Source organism: Oncorhynchus gorbuscha, linkage group LG03 (assembly GCF_021184085.1).
Source record: "Oncorhynchus gorbuscha isolate QuinsamMale2020 ecotype Even-year linkage group LG03, OgorEven_v1.0, whole genome shotgun sequence".
Lineage (NCBI taxonomy): Eukaryota > Metazoa > Chordata > Actinopteri > Salmoniformes > Salmonidae > Oncorhynchus > Oncorhynchus gorbuscha.
Window position 1 is genome coordinate 64,312,571 of NC_060175.1, and position 14,791 is coordinate 64,327,361.

The 14,791-nt window shown below is 40.8% G+C and overlaps 1 protein-coding gene across 4 annotated transcripts in view; it reads left to right on the plus strand.

The window, feature by feature from the left end:
- LOC124031693 (IQ motif and SEC7 domain-containing protein 1-like) overlaps positions 1 to 14,791 on the plus strand; it is a 176,319-nt gene that overhangs the window by 36,611 nt on the left and 124,917 nt on the right. For 3 of the 4 annotated variants that reach the window (XM_046343259.1, XM_046343262.1, XM_046343269.1), the window contains exon 2: positions 13,974 to 14,003. The exons of the other annotated variant lie outside the window; for it this stretch is intronic. In XM_046343259.1, the coding sequence (XP_046199215.1) occupies positions 13,974 to 14,003 (30 nt within the window). The remainder of the gene's footprint in view (positions 1 to 13,973; positions 14,004 to 14,791) is intronic. 4 annotated transcript variants of the gene reach the window in all.

A 14,791-nucleotide genomic window follows, 5' to 3' on the forward strand; every position in this document is an offset into this window, starting at 1 on the left:
CTGAAATAAAACTCCCAAGTATTCTAATAGTACTAACGTCCATAAGGATATTGAAACATGAGAATAACCGTGTCCATCCCTAATTTCTCATTCCACAAGGTATTTAGGGGTTCATAGTTCAATGGGACCTCTTGGTTATTCAGTGATGTCTGCATGCCTATCATGCTGCACTGATACAGGTTAAGTATGAACACAAATCACTATTACAATAAATCGCAATGCATGAGAGTTTTGCTATGTGTGTCAATGAATCTCAGCACATCATATTGACCCAATGTCACTGTTCTGCTCCGGTCGAACAGGTTCAATTGTGAATGTGATGGAGATTTGCCCTAATGCAGTGGTTCCCAAACTTTTTATAGTCCCGTACCCCTTCAAACATTCAACCTCCACCTCTAGCACCAGGGTCAGCGCACTCTCAAATGTTGTTTTTTTGCCGTCCATTGTAAGCCTGCCACACACATGCAATACGATACATTTGATAAACATAAGAATGACTGAGTTTTTGTCACAGCCCGGGTCGTGGGAAGTGACAAAAAGCTCTTGTAGGACCAGGGCACAAATAATAATTATCAATCATTTTGCTCTTTATTTAACCATCTTACATATAAAACCTTATTTGTTAATCGAAAATTGTGAATAACTCACCAAAGGTTATTGAGACTGGTGTGCTTGAAAGGATGCTCAAAACTCTGCAGTGTTGGGTTGTATTAGAGAGAATCTCTGTCTTAAATCATTTTCCACACACAGTCTGTGCCTATATTTCGTTTTCATGCTAGTGAGTGTCGAGAATCCACTCTCGCATAGGTACGTGGTTGCAAAGGGCATCAGTGTCTTAACCTGTTAAGTCGACCCTCTACTTTTTCAAACATTCTGTTAAAAATCGCGCAACATTTCAGCGCCCTGCTACTCATGCCAGGAATATAGTATATGCATATGATTATTATGTGTGGATAGAAAACACTCAGACGTTTATAAAACTGGTTAAATCACGGCTGTGACTTTAACAGAGCGTGAGTTTCATCGAATAGCGCAGGAAAACCTGATCACTGAAAATGGAAATAAATATCCTTGCGCTTACTTTGTTCAAAGTGAACCGAATTACATGAGACCGAGGTTTCAGCGCCTACAGCTACCACACGTTGTCTAGAGTCTTGTCATTTGATTCGCAATTGATTCTTGGTCTAACCGGTTCAAGGGAACTCCTTCCCTCCTGTCTCCGACCGGATGTTTTGGTCGAGCTCTCTCCGGCCATGTTTTTTTCCAGACGACACTATAGAAGTTACATCGCCTCCTGATGAATTTTATCGCTTATTAACGTGTACTAATACCTAAAGTTGCATTACAAAAGTATTTCGAAGTGTTTTGTGAAAGTTTATCGTCGACTTTTTGAATTTTAAAAAATGACGTTACGTTATGAAACGCTATTTTTTTCATTTATCATACAGTCTACATAGAACGGTATCTAGGCTATATATGGACCGATTTAATCGAAAAAAAGACCCAATAGTGATTATGGGACATCTAGGAGTGCCAACAAAGAAGATGGTCAAAGGTAATGAATGTTTTATATTTTATTGTGCGGTTTGTGTAGCGCCGAATATGCTAATTATTTTGTTTACGTCCCCTGCGGGTCTTTTGTGGTGTTACATGCTATCAGATAATAGCTTCTCATGCTTTCGCCGAAAAGCATTTTAAAAATCTGACTTGTTGCCTGGATTCACAACGAGTATAGCTTTAATTCAATACCCTGCATGTGTATTTTAATGAACGTTTGAGTTTTAACTAATACTATTAGCATTTAGCGTAGCGCATTTGCATTTCCAGAGCTCTAGATGGGACGCCTGCGTGCCAGGTAGGAGCAAGTGGTTAACAGCGAGATTTGCCAAGGTAGGATACTCTGAGCGCAGCCCAATCCAGACATCCGGCAGTGGCTTCTGATTTAAATGTCATTTTCACAGAACCGCTTGTTGAAATTTCGATGAGGCTCTCTTGTTCAGATATTTGTAAGTGGACTGGAGACGGGGCATGAAAGGGATAACGGATCCAGTTGTTTCGTCCGTTTGCACACCCAGCTCACTCAGGTGCTTCGCTATATCACATTTGACATGGTCCGTAAGCTTGAGTTCATTTGCGCACAAAAAATCATACAATGATGGAAAGACCTGTGTGTTGTCCTTGCAGACAGAGAAGAGCTCCAACTTCTTAATCATAGCCTCAATTTTGTCCCTACATTGAATATAGTTGCGTAGAGTCCCTGTAATCTTAGATTCAGATCATTCAGGCAAGAATAAACATCACCCAGATAGGCCAGTCATGTGAGAAACTCGTCATCATGCAAGCGGTCAGACAAGTGAAAATGATGGTCAGTGAAGAAAACTTTAAGCTTGTCTCTCAATTTAAAAAACCGTGTCAATACTTTGCCCCTTGATAACCAGTGCACTTCTGTATGTTGTAAAAGCGTTACATGGTTGCTGCCCATACCGTTGCGTAGTGCAGAAAATACACAAGTTCAGGGGCCTTGCTTAAACAAAGTTAAATGTCTTTCAAGCTGTCAGGCATTCCCTTGGTAGCAAGAGCCTCTCGGTAGATGTTGCAGTGTACCCAAGTGGTGTCAGGAGCAACTGCTTGCACGCGTGTTACCACTCCACTATGTCTCCCTGTCATGGCTTTTGCGTCATCAGTACAGATACCAACACATCTTAACCACCAAAGTCCATTTGATGTCACAAAGCTGTCCAGTACCTTCCAATGGTTTGCAGAAGGGGATGTCTTCCTTAATTGACCCCCTTAAACGTAACGGACATATACCAGGAGCTGTGCCAGGCCCGCCATGTCTGTCGACTCATCCAGCTGTAACGCATAGAATTCACTGGCTTGTATGCGAAGCAGTGATTGTTTCAAAACATCTCCTGCCATGTCACTGATGTATCGTGAAACAGTGTTGTTTGATGAAGACATTGTCTGTTGTTTTTTAGGCCTTATCCCACCAGCATTGTCCCAGCCATATCCTCAGCAGCAGGAAGACTTAAGTCCTCCACAATAGTATGGCCTGTCCTAGCCACTCGGTAGCTCATCATATAAGACACTTCAAGCCACTTCTTATTAATGGTATCTGTTGCTTTTATACATGTCTTACTACTTGAACGTCGTCTTAATTCTCGCTCCAGAAACTCCCTTGGCTTATTTTTCAAATGGTCATGTTTTATTTCTAAATGTCTACGCAAGAGTGAAGGTTTCATCGAGTTGTGAGATACTACTTTTGCACAAATAACACACTGTGGCTGAGGAAAAGCACTACTCCCAATATAAGTGAACCCCAAATCAATGTAGTTCTTTCTCATCATATTTGCTCCTCTTCAATGGTCTAACATCCCTGTCTGTTATTCGGTGCTTTCTCGGGTAAGGGGGTAGTAGCTCTTCGGCTGCATCAGATTCACAACTGTCAGTGTCCATGCTAGCTGGGCTATAACAACAAATGTAGAATTCCTGATGCTAGCATTGAATGTGCTCGTGGAAACAGAACAACTTGTGTCGTCGACAGGTGCAGGTGTAGTACTGCTGGTAGTAGCAGTACTACCAGTAGAGCTGGTATGTGTCTCTATGGACGCGGGCCTTACTAAATGGAGTTTGACAATGTGAAGAAAAATGCATATATATATATATATATATATATATATATATATATATATATATATATATATATATATATATATATATATATAGTTGAAGTCAGAAGTTTACATACACCTCAACCAAATACATTTAAACTCAGTTTTGCACAATTCCTGACATTTAATCACAGTAAAAATTCCCTCTATTAGGTCAGTTTGGATCACCACTTTATTTCAAAAAATGTGAAATGTCAGAATAATAGTAGAGTGATTTATTTCAGCTTGTATTTATTTCATCACATTCCCCGTGGGTCAGAGGTTTACAAACACTCAATGACTATTTGGTAGCAATGCCTTTAAATTGTTTAACTTGGGTCAATCTTTTCGGGTAGCCTTCCACAAGCTTCCCATAATAAGTTGGGTGAATTTTGGCCCATTCCTCCTGACAGAGCTGGTTTAACTCAGTCAGGTTTGTAGGCCTCCATTCTCGCACACGATTTTTCAGTTCTGCCCACAAATGTTCTAAATTATTGAGGTCAGGGCTTTGTGATGGCCACTCCAGTACCGTGACATTGTTGTCCTTAAGCCATTTTGCCACAACTTTGGAAGTATGCTTGGGGTCATTGTCCATTTGCAACCAAACTTTAACTTCCTGACTGATGTCTTGATGTTGCTTCAATATTTGCACATAATTCTCCTACCTCATGATGCCATCTATTTTGTGAAGTGCACAAGTCCCTCCTGCAGCAAAACACCCCCACAAGATGATGCTGCCACCCCCGTGCTTCACGGTTGGAACGGTGTTCATCGGCTTGCAAGCTTCCACCTTTTTCCTCCAAACATAACGATGGTCATTATGGCCAAACAGTTCTATTTTTGTTTCATCAGACCAAGGACATTTTTCCAAAAAGTGTGATCTTTGTCTCCATGTGCAGTTGCAAAACCGTAGTCTGGGTTTTTTTTATGGCGGTTTTGGAGCAGTGGCTTCTTCCTTGCTGAGCTGTCTTTCAGGTTATGTCGATATAGGACTTGTTTTACTGTGGATATAGATACTTTTGTACCCGTTTCCTCCAGCATCTTCACAAGGTCCTTTGTTGTTGTTCTGGGATTATTTTGCACTTTTCATACAAGAGTACGCTCATCTCTAGGAGACAGAACGCGTCTCCTTCCTGAGTGGTATGATGGCTGCGTAGTGTTTATACTTGCGTACTATTGTTTGTACAGATGAACGTGGTACCTCCAGGCTTTTGAAAATTGCTCCCAAGTATGAACCAGACTTGTGGAGGTCCACAATTGGCTAATTTCTTATGATTTTCCAATGATGTCAAGCAAAGAGTTTGAAGGTAGGCATTGAAATACATCCATCCACAGGTACACGTCCAATTGACTCAAATGATGTCAATTAGGCTATCAGAAGCTTCTAAAGCCATGACATTTTCGGGAATTTTCCAAGCTGTTTAAAGGCACAGTCAACTTAGTGTATGTAATCTTCTGACCCACTGGATTTGTGAATTGTATATGAAATAATCTGTCTGTAAACAGTTGTTGGAAAAATTACTTGCCAAAACTATAGTTTGTTAACAAGACATTTGTGGAGTGTTTGAAAAATGAGTTTTAGTGACACCAAGTGTATGTAAACTTCCAACTTCAACTGTGTATATATGTATGTGTATATGTCATTTTAAATGTGAATCACATTTTTATTTGGCGTACCCCCGACGGCATTGCCCATACCCCATCGGGTGAAGCCTTGGGTGAAGCCTGTCACTCAGGTGCTGACAACAACAGCGAGGGAAGGCACCAGCAGCACTATATGCCAGCAGTCATATCCCATTTTTGTCTGTGCTAGTTTCTCTATTGTGCGATCTGACTGTTTGGCTGATGATAAAACAAATACACAAAGAGAGACCCATATAGAAGTTTAAGTACTTTTCTCTATCTCTTCCTTGATCTGATATCTATGGAACAGAGCAGATGCTAAGTTGAGAGAGTACTCTGCTGTTCCTCTGTTGCCTATGTACTCTGAGGAGAGGGAAATGGGAGAAAGAGAGAGTGAAAGGGAGGCGAGGTAGCCATGTGGGATGGTATAGCGTTGAGAGGTAGCCAGCAGCGAATCTTCAGCCCCAGAGAGAATCCAGATGGTACTGTTGAAAACAACAGTAAAGATCTAAATGTCCAAAGGACCATTATCCACTCCACAATTCAACTTGCTGCAGTCAGACACTTCAGATGGTGTTTTCTTTCTGCAGCTCAGCTCAACTTTCAAAAATGACTGTGGCGGGGGGAGGGTTGACTAACTTTATTTTTGTTGCTTTGGGGAGAGTTGTGCATTTTTTCCCCTGGTTTTCATTCCCTGTTTTGCAGGTATTACTATAATTTCTTCCATTCTTGCCACATTTCCTCATCTGCTTGCATGCACCCCTATCAAGGTGTTACTCCCCTTATGTGAAATGCTTTTCTGCACATTTACTATGCCACAGGTCAATATATATGTCTACCAGCCGGTCTATCCTTCGTTCTATCCACCATTCATAGTGACCATAGTGGTAGGTGCATCGTTTGTCCAGATCTGCAATTGGCTAACTGGCAATTATACCACACATAAAATAATTCAAAGCTGCACCAATTTTCAATATACATCCATAAGGACAAAGAGGAATAGGTGATAGGCTGTGCAGCGGAGAGTCCAGGTGCATCATTGCGCATGAAAGAATATTGAAGACATTAGACACACAGCTCAAAAAATTCCCCTATTGATCTTGTTTAGGGACAATAAAATTATCCTACCTAAAGTAGTCTACAACATCACAATGCAATGAATAATTGCATTATTGTTTTCAAGTCAGTACAAAACTCTACTTAGGCTGTAAACTGTAGTGAAAATTTGAATAACTGCACAAAAGCACTGTGATTTTAACTTTTCCTTCCATTTGGATCCATTATAGGTCTACTCTACCCTTGACAGTTTATAAGGTCTAGAAAGGCACAGTAGCAAGCCAATCTGTATTTTTACTTCTGATACTGAGACACGCTGTCTGTTGCAGATCATAATTTTTCCAAGCTTTAATGCGCGCTCTGCCTCCTCTCTGATCCGAGTGGCTATTCCTCCCGCACCTACAACCTAACTAGGGCTGTCCCTGACAAAGAAAAAAATGGTCTCTTCTTTAGACCAATCGATTGGTTGAAATCTTTTCACTTTTATTTTTCCATATATAGACACTGTGTTTTAATCAAATCAGCTATATGCACTGAGCTTGTTTGATGCTTTAAGGGCACGGTTTGATTAAATAATTAAGACACACAAATGAGAGGGAGTCCGAACGCAATTTATTTGATTGTGACGGGCAGGTCTCAGATTTGCTGCACTGTGTAAAAACAACACACAGCGAGCGACTGTGTGACTTGCACCCGTTGTCTCTTTCTCCTCCCTGCTGCAGCGACTACCTTAGGACATCAAGTGTTTATCACGCTGTCTGTGCTGCTGAAGCTGCAACATAATTACAGCCATTTCCGATTGAAAAATGTTGGTACCAAAATCCCTCATTTGTATAGTAAAAACATTCCCTATTCCCCCAACCCTTGCTCTCTTTATGCATCACATGCACATGACGAATAGGGCCTGACCTAATAGTATATCATAATCACATCAATACATTTATTATAACAAATTCTGAACACCGTATCAGCAAAATGGATGCAGAGGACGTGACAAACTCAAAATGGGGGGAATGTTTACTGGTTGCTCAGGAGGTAATGGGGAAGTCAGATGGGTATAATACTGGAGATTAGGCTATTAGGCTATTGCCAAACAGGTGCTGTTAGATTGCAATATCATTTTTCTGACTGTTTGGAACAACGTAAACAATACTAATTACAAGTGTGTAACAGACAGTCTGTTGTAAGCCTTTATTATGGCAAAGACTAAAAACAGTCGTATTCATTTGTGAATGCAATTTCTGAAATGGAACAGTTTATTTATTGTTTATGCTAATTATTCAAGGGTTGCTTTGTTATTTAATAAAACTAAAATGCTTGATTGCATTTCAAACCATGAATGGCTCGCATGCTGTGAGATGAAATTAAGTTACAGGATGCGTTTTAAGGCCTACAGATCAATCAATGGTGGTTATACAAGGCTGCAATACTAAGCCTACTAATGATGATGATATGAATTATTATTATAATGATGAGGATCATAATAGTAATAATAACAATAAGAAGGAGATCAAGAAAAAGGAGGGTTTATTGTTATTATTATTATAAATATAATTTTTATGACAATTTGGAACCGTGTAAACAACACAATCAATTATAAATGGCACCAGAGAGGCTTTTCTAACAACAAAAAAGTGTAAAGCCTTTATTACAGCATAGCAAAGATTAAAAACAGCCACATTTGTGAAATTGTTTATTTGACATGTGGTTGCATAAGGCTTGGTGCTCATGGAATCAGTAGGCTACTAAACAAATACTCAAACAGGCAACTTCAGCAGGATCCGTCTTATTCCTGTAGATACAGTATATGTGGATGATCTATAAAGCCAGGCAGATTTAACAGTTAGGCTGTTGATTATAGAGCTAATTAAGGGCTTCCGAGTGGTGCAGCAGTCTAAGACACTGCATCTCAGTGTTAGAGGCATCACTACAGACACCCTGGTTCGAATCCAGGCTGTATCACAACCGCCCGTAATTGGGAGTCCCATAGGGCGGCGCACAATTGGCCCAGCACCGGTTTGGCCGGTGTAGGCTGTCATTGTAAATAAGAATATGTTCTTAACTGACTTACCTAGTTAAATGAAAGGTTACATTTAAAAAGTTGGTTCACTCTTTCCTCACTTTTCTTAGACAATTAAGGCAATAGCTGTTTTCTTGTCTCCTAACTCCACCGCTGCCCCTGCCGCATTGTTCTCAACACCAACATGCTGATCAACTTTGCTATATGCATACAGCAACATGGTCAAGGAAAAGGCGCCAATTCAACAGAGCAGTGATGTTTTAGAACCGCGGACGTTGACCACTCTGTTACAAAACACCAAAAAGTTGAATGACATTCAGAGATTGTCAAGCCAAGCCTTCGATACTGGATATAAGGTAGGGAGGGATCTATTTTCTGTTTGTTGAGATAGACTATGTCAATTTGATTGTGGTGTCCCAAAGTTGGTAATCGGTATGCAGTTATGCTTTTCTTATTGGTTGTCTGGTGCTTTGGCACAGAAACCTGTTGGTGCATATATTTTATATAATTATAAATATAGCACCAGAATGTTGAAAATGTGATTTCCCCCTAGCTGATCATTGTCTGCAGCCGGCTCTGATCGTAGTGTAATGAAACGGGCAGATAGTGAGCTCAGTTCTTATTTGTGGTCGTAATCATTGGGGGGGTGCAATTTGTTTTACAGTACAAGGGGAGGTTCATGTGAAAATATTATTTACGTTGGGGGGATTTATGACACCTCGAGATGGACCCCCCCCCCCAGTAACTATCCATTTCAGTAAGTAACTCAAGCAATTTCCTGCCCATTCATAATTAATGAAAATGCTGAGGAAGGTACTCCGTGTGAGGAAAATGGCTAGGCGATCAGTGTGCACATAAATGTAGCTATATTGGCCCTGATGGCTGGGTTCCAGAGGACAGCCATGTACAGAGCAGTTTCCCTTAACGGTAGAGTGGCATTTGTGCAATTCCACGTTAACGGAATTACGCTTTGATTCACATTTTTCACTTTAAAATGTATGCCAAACAAAAACCATTGATTTCAAAGTTTAACAAACCATTAGTGATGGGAAAAAAAGTAGTTACACTTCGGGATATTAATTTTGATAATATTGTTTTGACAATATCGCAGTTTGTTTTGTGCTAGTCGTCTGTACCTGTACCAAAACTCCAGTATGTTTCCTTCATAGTGTCGGGGGTTCACCTTGGGGTCATGATAGTGGCTGTACCAAATGTTTGATATATTATAATAATTGATTATACTTATATTATATTAATAGAAGGTGAGGGGTTATAAGACCCTTATCTCCCTACATGTATAGTGTCCTAGACTACAGATTAACAACGTGTGTGTATATATATATATATATTCATTATAAAGGTTTAATATACTTCCAGTCTTTTCTAATCTCTGCCTCTTATAAAGAAACTCTGAGAAATGTGTGACAGACAGAACTCTGTAGGGGAGTGTAAGAGATTAGAGACTAGTCAGACATTCCACTATAAATCAACTTGGGAGTGGACATTTACTGCTATTTTAGATAACACTACAACTCTTGTTTATATAGCTGTGTAGGCATGGTTTTGGTCTCATGAGTAGAATGACGAAGGCAGTGCAGAACAATTTGCAGAACTTACTCAGAAACATGCATGCTATGTTCCTGTTCTCAATGTAAAATTTTATTTTACCTTTATTTAACTAGGCAAGTCAGTTAAGAACAAATTCTTATTTTCAATGACACCCTAGGAACAGTGGGTTAACTGCCTGTTCAGGGGCAGAATGACAGATTTGTACCTTGTCAGCTGAGGGGTTTGAACTTGCAACCTTCCAGTTACTAGTCCAATGCTCTAACCACTAGGCTACCCTGATTGATTTAGTTAAAGATATTGTCTGAATGCTAATTTCACCAATGAGCAAATGATTGACAAGGAACGAACCCCAACATTAGCTTGTTCTCCATCTTCTTTTGAAATAGTGAGGCAATTTGGTTTCAGCACTTTTTACATTTTTTACATGATTGATCAAAACGTGTTTTCTCATGTCTCTCTTGTCCCTCTGCAGCAGACATATGGTGAGCAATATGATTGGAACATCGAATTGCAGTAAAATCACAGTATCGAATCTCAATACTTATAGTATCGTGAGAATCGCAATACTTATTGTATCGGCACCAAAGTATCTTAATAATATCGTATCTTGAGGTCCCTGGCAATTACCCAACTTTGAATAATTTACACAAATGTTCACAAAAGCACATTTACTGGAAGAACTGTGCAGATGCTACATTTGGTAACAGAATTACAGTAAAATCTCGCTCACTTTTTTACTAGACCACGTTTTCTGAATTGAGATTCAAAGATGTCTGCAGAAGGAATGTGGTGTCAGCGACCTACAGTAGGTGAAGTGGATTTTCACCCGCTAACAGAATTACGGGTCCCTGATCTGTACTATACAGAATGCATATTTATGGATACCAATATCCTCTTCATGGTGATGTATCCTGAATAGGTAGAAATATGTAATGTCCTTGTTTTGCACATTTGGTTATTATTCTACGCACGTGCTATTTTTGTGATAAGCTTCGCCCCCAAACAAGACCACATTTGGTTGGTCCAGACCAAAAAACAATTATAGACGTCTATGTTTAACAAGTTTGGACATCACACATTGTACAGTACTGGTTGATTACATTTTTTTCAAATGCAATGTATTTTACATGTTCGTTCCAGGTCACAATACACCTCCAAATGAATTGAAACCCTCCCTCAATAAGTGAGCGCTATCCTCTTCCCATACAGTCCTTGTAAAACAGTTTTTGTTACCTAAAGGTTGAAATGAGGAATTCTACCCACTTGTCTTGGGTTCTCTGGAGTATCTAAAAAATAAAATGTGGAGCTCCATTCCAGCACAGCTTGTGGCCACCAAGACCTATGCCTCTATCATTATAGGCATAGTGGCACGGTGGGGATATTTTGATCTCTCCAATCGAATTTGGATCTAATTGCGTTGCATTCTTTACAAATATTGTTATTGTTATTATTGTTGCAGCGCTCGTGTTCAAGTCAGGGCTCTGGTTGTCCGACTCAATAACATTAAGAGACTTGTCCCGAAGCCACTCCTGCGTTGTCTTGGCTCTGTGCTTAGGGTTGTTGTCCTGTTGGAAGGTCCTAGTCTGAGGTCCTGAGCGCTCTGGAGCAGGTTTCCATGAAGGATCTCTCTGTACTTTGCTCTGTTCATCTTGACAGGTCTCCTAGTCCCTGCCCCTGAAAAACATCCCCAACGCATGATGCTGCCACCAGCATGCTTCTCCGTAGGGAGGGTGCCAGTTTTCCTCCAGATGTGATGCCTGGCATTCAGGCAATGAGTTCAGTCTGGGTTTCATCAGACCACATAATCTCGTTTCTCATGGTCTGACAGTCCTTTAGGTGCTATTTGGCAATCTCCAAGTGGACTGTCATTTGCTTTTTACTGTGGAGTGGCTTTCCGCTGCCACTCTACCATAAAGACCTGATTGGTGGAGTACTGCAGAGATGGTTGTCCTTCTGGAAGGTTCTCCCATCTGCACAGAGGTACTCTGGAGCTCTGTCAGTGTCCATCAGGACCTCCCTGATCAAACTGCTACAGACCTATATCTATCCTACCCTGCCTTTCTAACGTCTCCGAAAGCCAAGTCAACAAACAGATTACCGACCAAACAGCACCTCAGCCATGCTTAAGGTCCTAAACGATATCTTAACCACCATCGATAATAAACAATACTGTGCAGCCGTATTCATTGACCTGGCCAAGGCTTTCGACTCTGTCAAGTACCACATCCTCATCGGCAGACTCGATAGCCTTGGTTTCCCAAATGATTGCCTTTCCTGGTTCACCAACTACTTCTCTGATAGAGTTCAGTGTGTCAAATCGGAAGGCCTGTTGTCCGGGCCTCTGGCAGTCTCTATGGGGGTGCCACAGGGTTCAATTCTTGGGATGACTCTCTTCTCTGTATACATCAATGATGTCGCTCTTGTTGCTGGTGAGTCTCTGATCCACCTCTACACAGGCGACACCATTCTGTATACTTCTAGCCCTTCTTTGGACACGTGTAAACAACCCTCCAGACAAGCTTCAATGCCACACAACTCTCCTTCCGCTCTTAACTACAAGTAAAACTAAATGTATGCTCTTCAACCGATCGATGCCTGTACCTGCCCGCCCGTCCAGCATCACTAAACTGGATGGTTCTGACTTAGAATATGTGGACAACTACAAATACCTAGGTGTCTGGTTAGACTGTAAACTCTCCTTCCAGACTCGCATCAAACATCTCCAATCCAAAGTTAAATCTAGAATTGGCTTCCTATTTCGCAACAAATCATCCTTCACTCATGCTGCCAAACATACCCTCTTAAAACGGACTATCCTCCCGATCCTCGAGTTCGGCGATGTCATTTACAAAATAACCTCCAATACCCTACTCAATAAATTTGATGCAGTCTATCACAGTGCCATCCGTTTTGTCACCAAAGCCCCATATACTACCCACCACTGCGACCTGTATGCTCTCGTTGGCTGGCCCTCGCTTCATATTCGTCACCAAACCCACTGGCTCCAGGTCATCTACAAGACCCTGCTAGGTAAAGTCCCCCCTTATCTCAGCTCGCTGGTCACCATAGCAGCACCCACCTGTAGCACGTGCCCCAGCAGGTATATATCTCTGGTCACCCCCAAAACCAATTCCGCCTCTCCTTCCAGTTCTCCCAATGACTGGAACGAACTACAAAAATCTCTGAAACTGGAAACGCTTATCTCCCTCACTAGCTTTAAGCACCAGCTGTGAGAGCCGCTCACAGATTACTGCACCTGTACATAACCTATCTATAATTTAGCCCAAACAACTACCTCTTCCTCTACTGTATTTATTTATTTTGCTCCTTTGCACCCCATTATTTATATTTCTACTTCGTGCATTCTTCCACTGCAAATCTACCATTCCAGTGTTTTATTTGCTATATTGTATATACTTCTCCACCATGGCCTTTTTTTTTTTGCCTTCACCTCCCTTATCTCACCTCATTTGCTCACATCATATATAGACTTATTTTCCTACTGTATTATTGACTTATTGACTGTTTTCACTCCATGTGTAACTCTGTGTTGTTGTATGTGTCGAACTGCTTTGCTTTATCTTGGCCAGGTCGCAATTGTAAATGAGAACTTGTTCTCAACTTGCCTACCTGGTTAAATAAATGTGATAGAAAATAAATACAAATGATTTGTTTAACTTTGAAATCAGTGGTGTCTTTTTGGCATACATTTTAAAGGGAACAATTTGATTCTCAGTGTAATTCAGTTTCCGTGTAATTGGCCTAACTTATCTGTTCAGTTTGGTCTTTTCTATTGTAGGCAGCTCTTAGCAAAGCGCTCGGTGCTGCAGGGTCCCTGTAATATGTCTTATATATCACTGTACTTAATCACTGACTGAATGAAGAAACCAAGCTAGATAGCTAGTAAATTATATTGTCATATCGTCCTTGATTAATTGATCATTGTTTCAATTAATGTTTCCATATACTGTGCGCTAGTATTGAATGTCAGTTAATTTATATTAACTTACAATGAATTGATTAACACACTAATCTATTGCCTCTTTGTTTTCCAGATCTGAATGTGACAGTTCCAGAATGGTCAGGTATGTACACCATTACTCATGATGTAATGCACGTATTCAGGTAGCACTTTATTAACTCTGACCAAGGACACTCTTGCTCTGTCTCTGTCTTTCTCTCTGTTTTCCTCTCTCTCTTTCTTTCTCGCTCTCTCTCCACCCACGATTTCTCTTGAGTAGGTTCTGGTTCTAGATAACATATGATGCCCTACATTCTCCAGTCTATAGCTGACGGACCCTGTGATTAAAACATGCTGCAGTAGCAGAGACCTGAGTGATTGTCCTCAGGTGACGATAGTAGCAGCTAGGTGCTGATGATGTGTCTCAATGTCCACTAGTGGCCATTATGATGGGGGAAAAGATGGGTTTGAGAGTTGAGTGCAACCCAAGGTTGCATTGAGGTTGTGTTGAGTGCAACCCATGACTGCATTGAGTACTATTAACTGTTGTATTTGAGTTATACAGTCTCTGTGGCATGAGGTTTATATGGGAGTGTCTCAGTAAATGTGAAAGCAGTGGAGTGATTTAAAGTTGGAATCAGCATACATCATTGATGTGATGTGCCTAGGGCTGGAAAACACGACTGGCATGTTGAGTAGAGGTGCTTTGCTTTCCCGGTCCCTAGTAAATAAGCCCAGTTGTCTCCAGCTCCTTCTCTCCACAGTATATAGATGTAATATCTTGGGTAAGCAGCACATATGCTCCTGTTGAGCAGATGGTGAATTACACTCTTCCTCCTGCTTCTCAAGTGTTGTCTGTCTGAGCTTTCTGAGAATGGAGAGAACCCTAGAGGAGCTGAGTTTGTGTTGTTG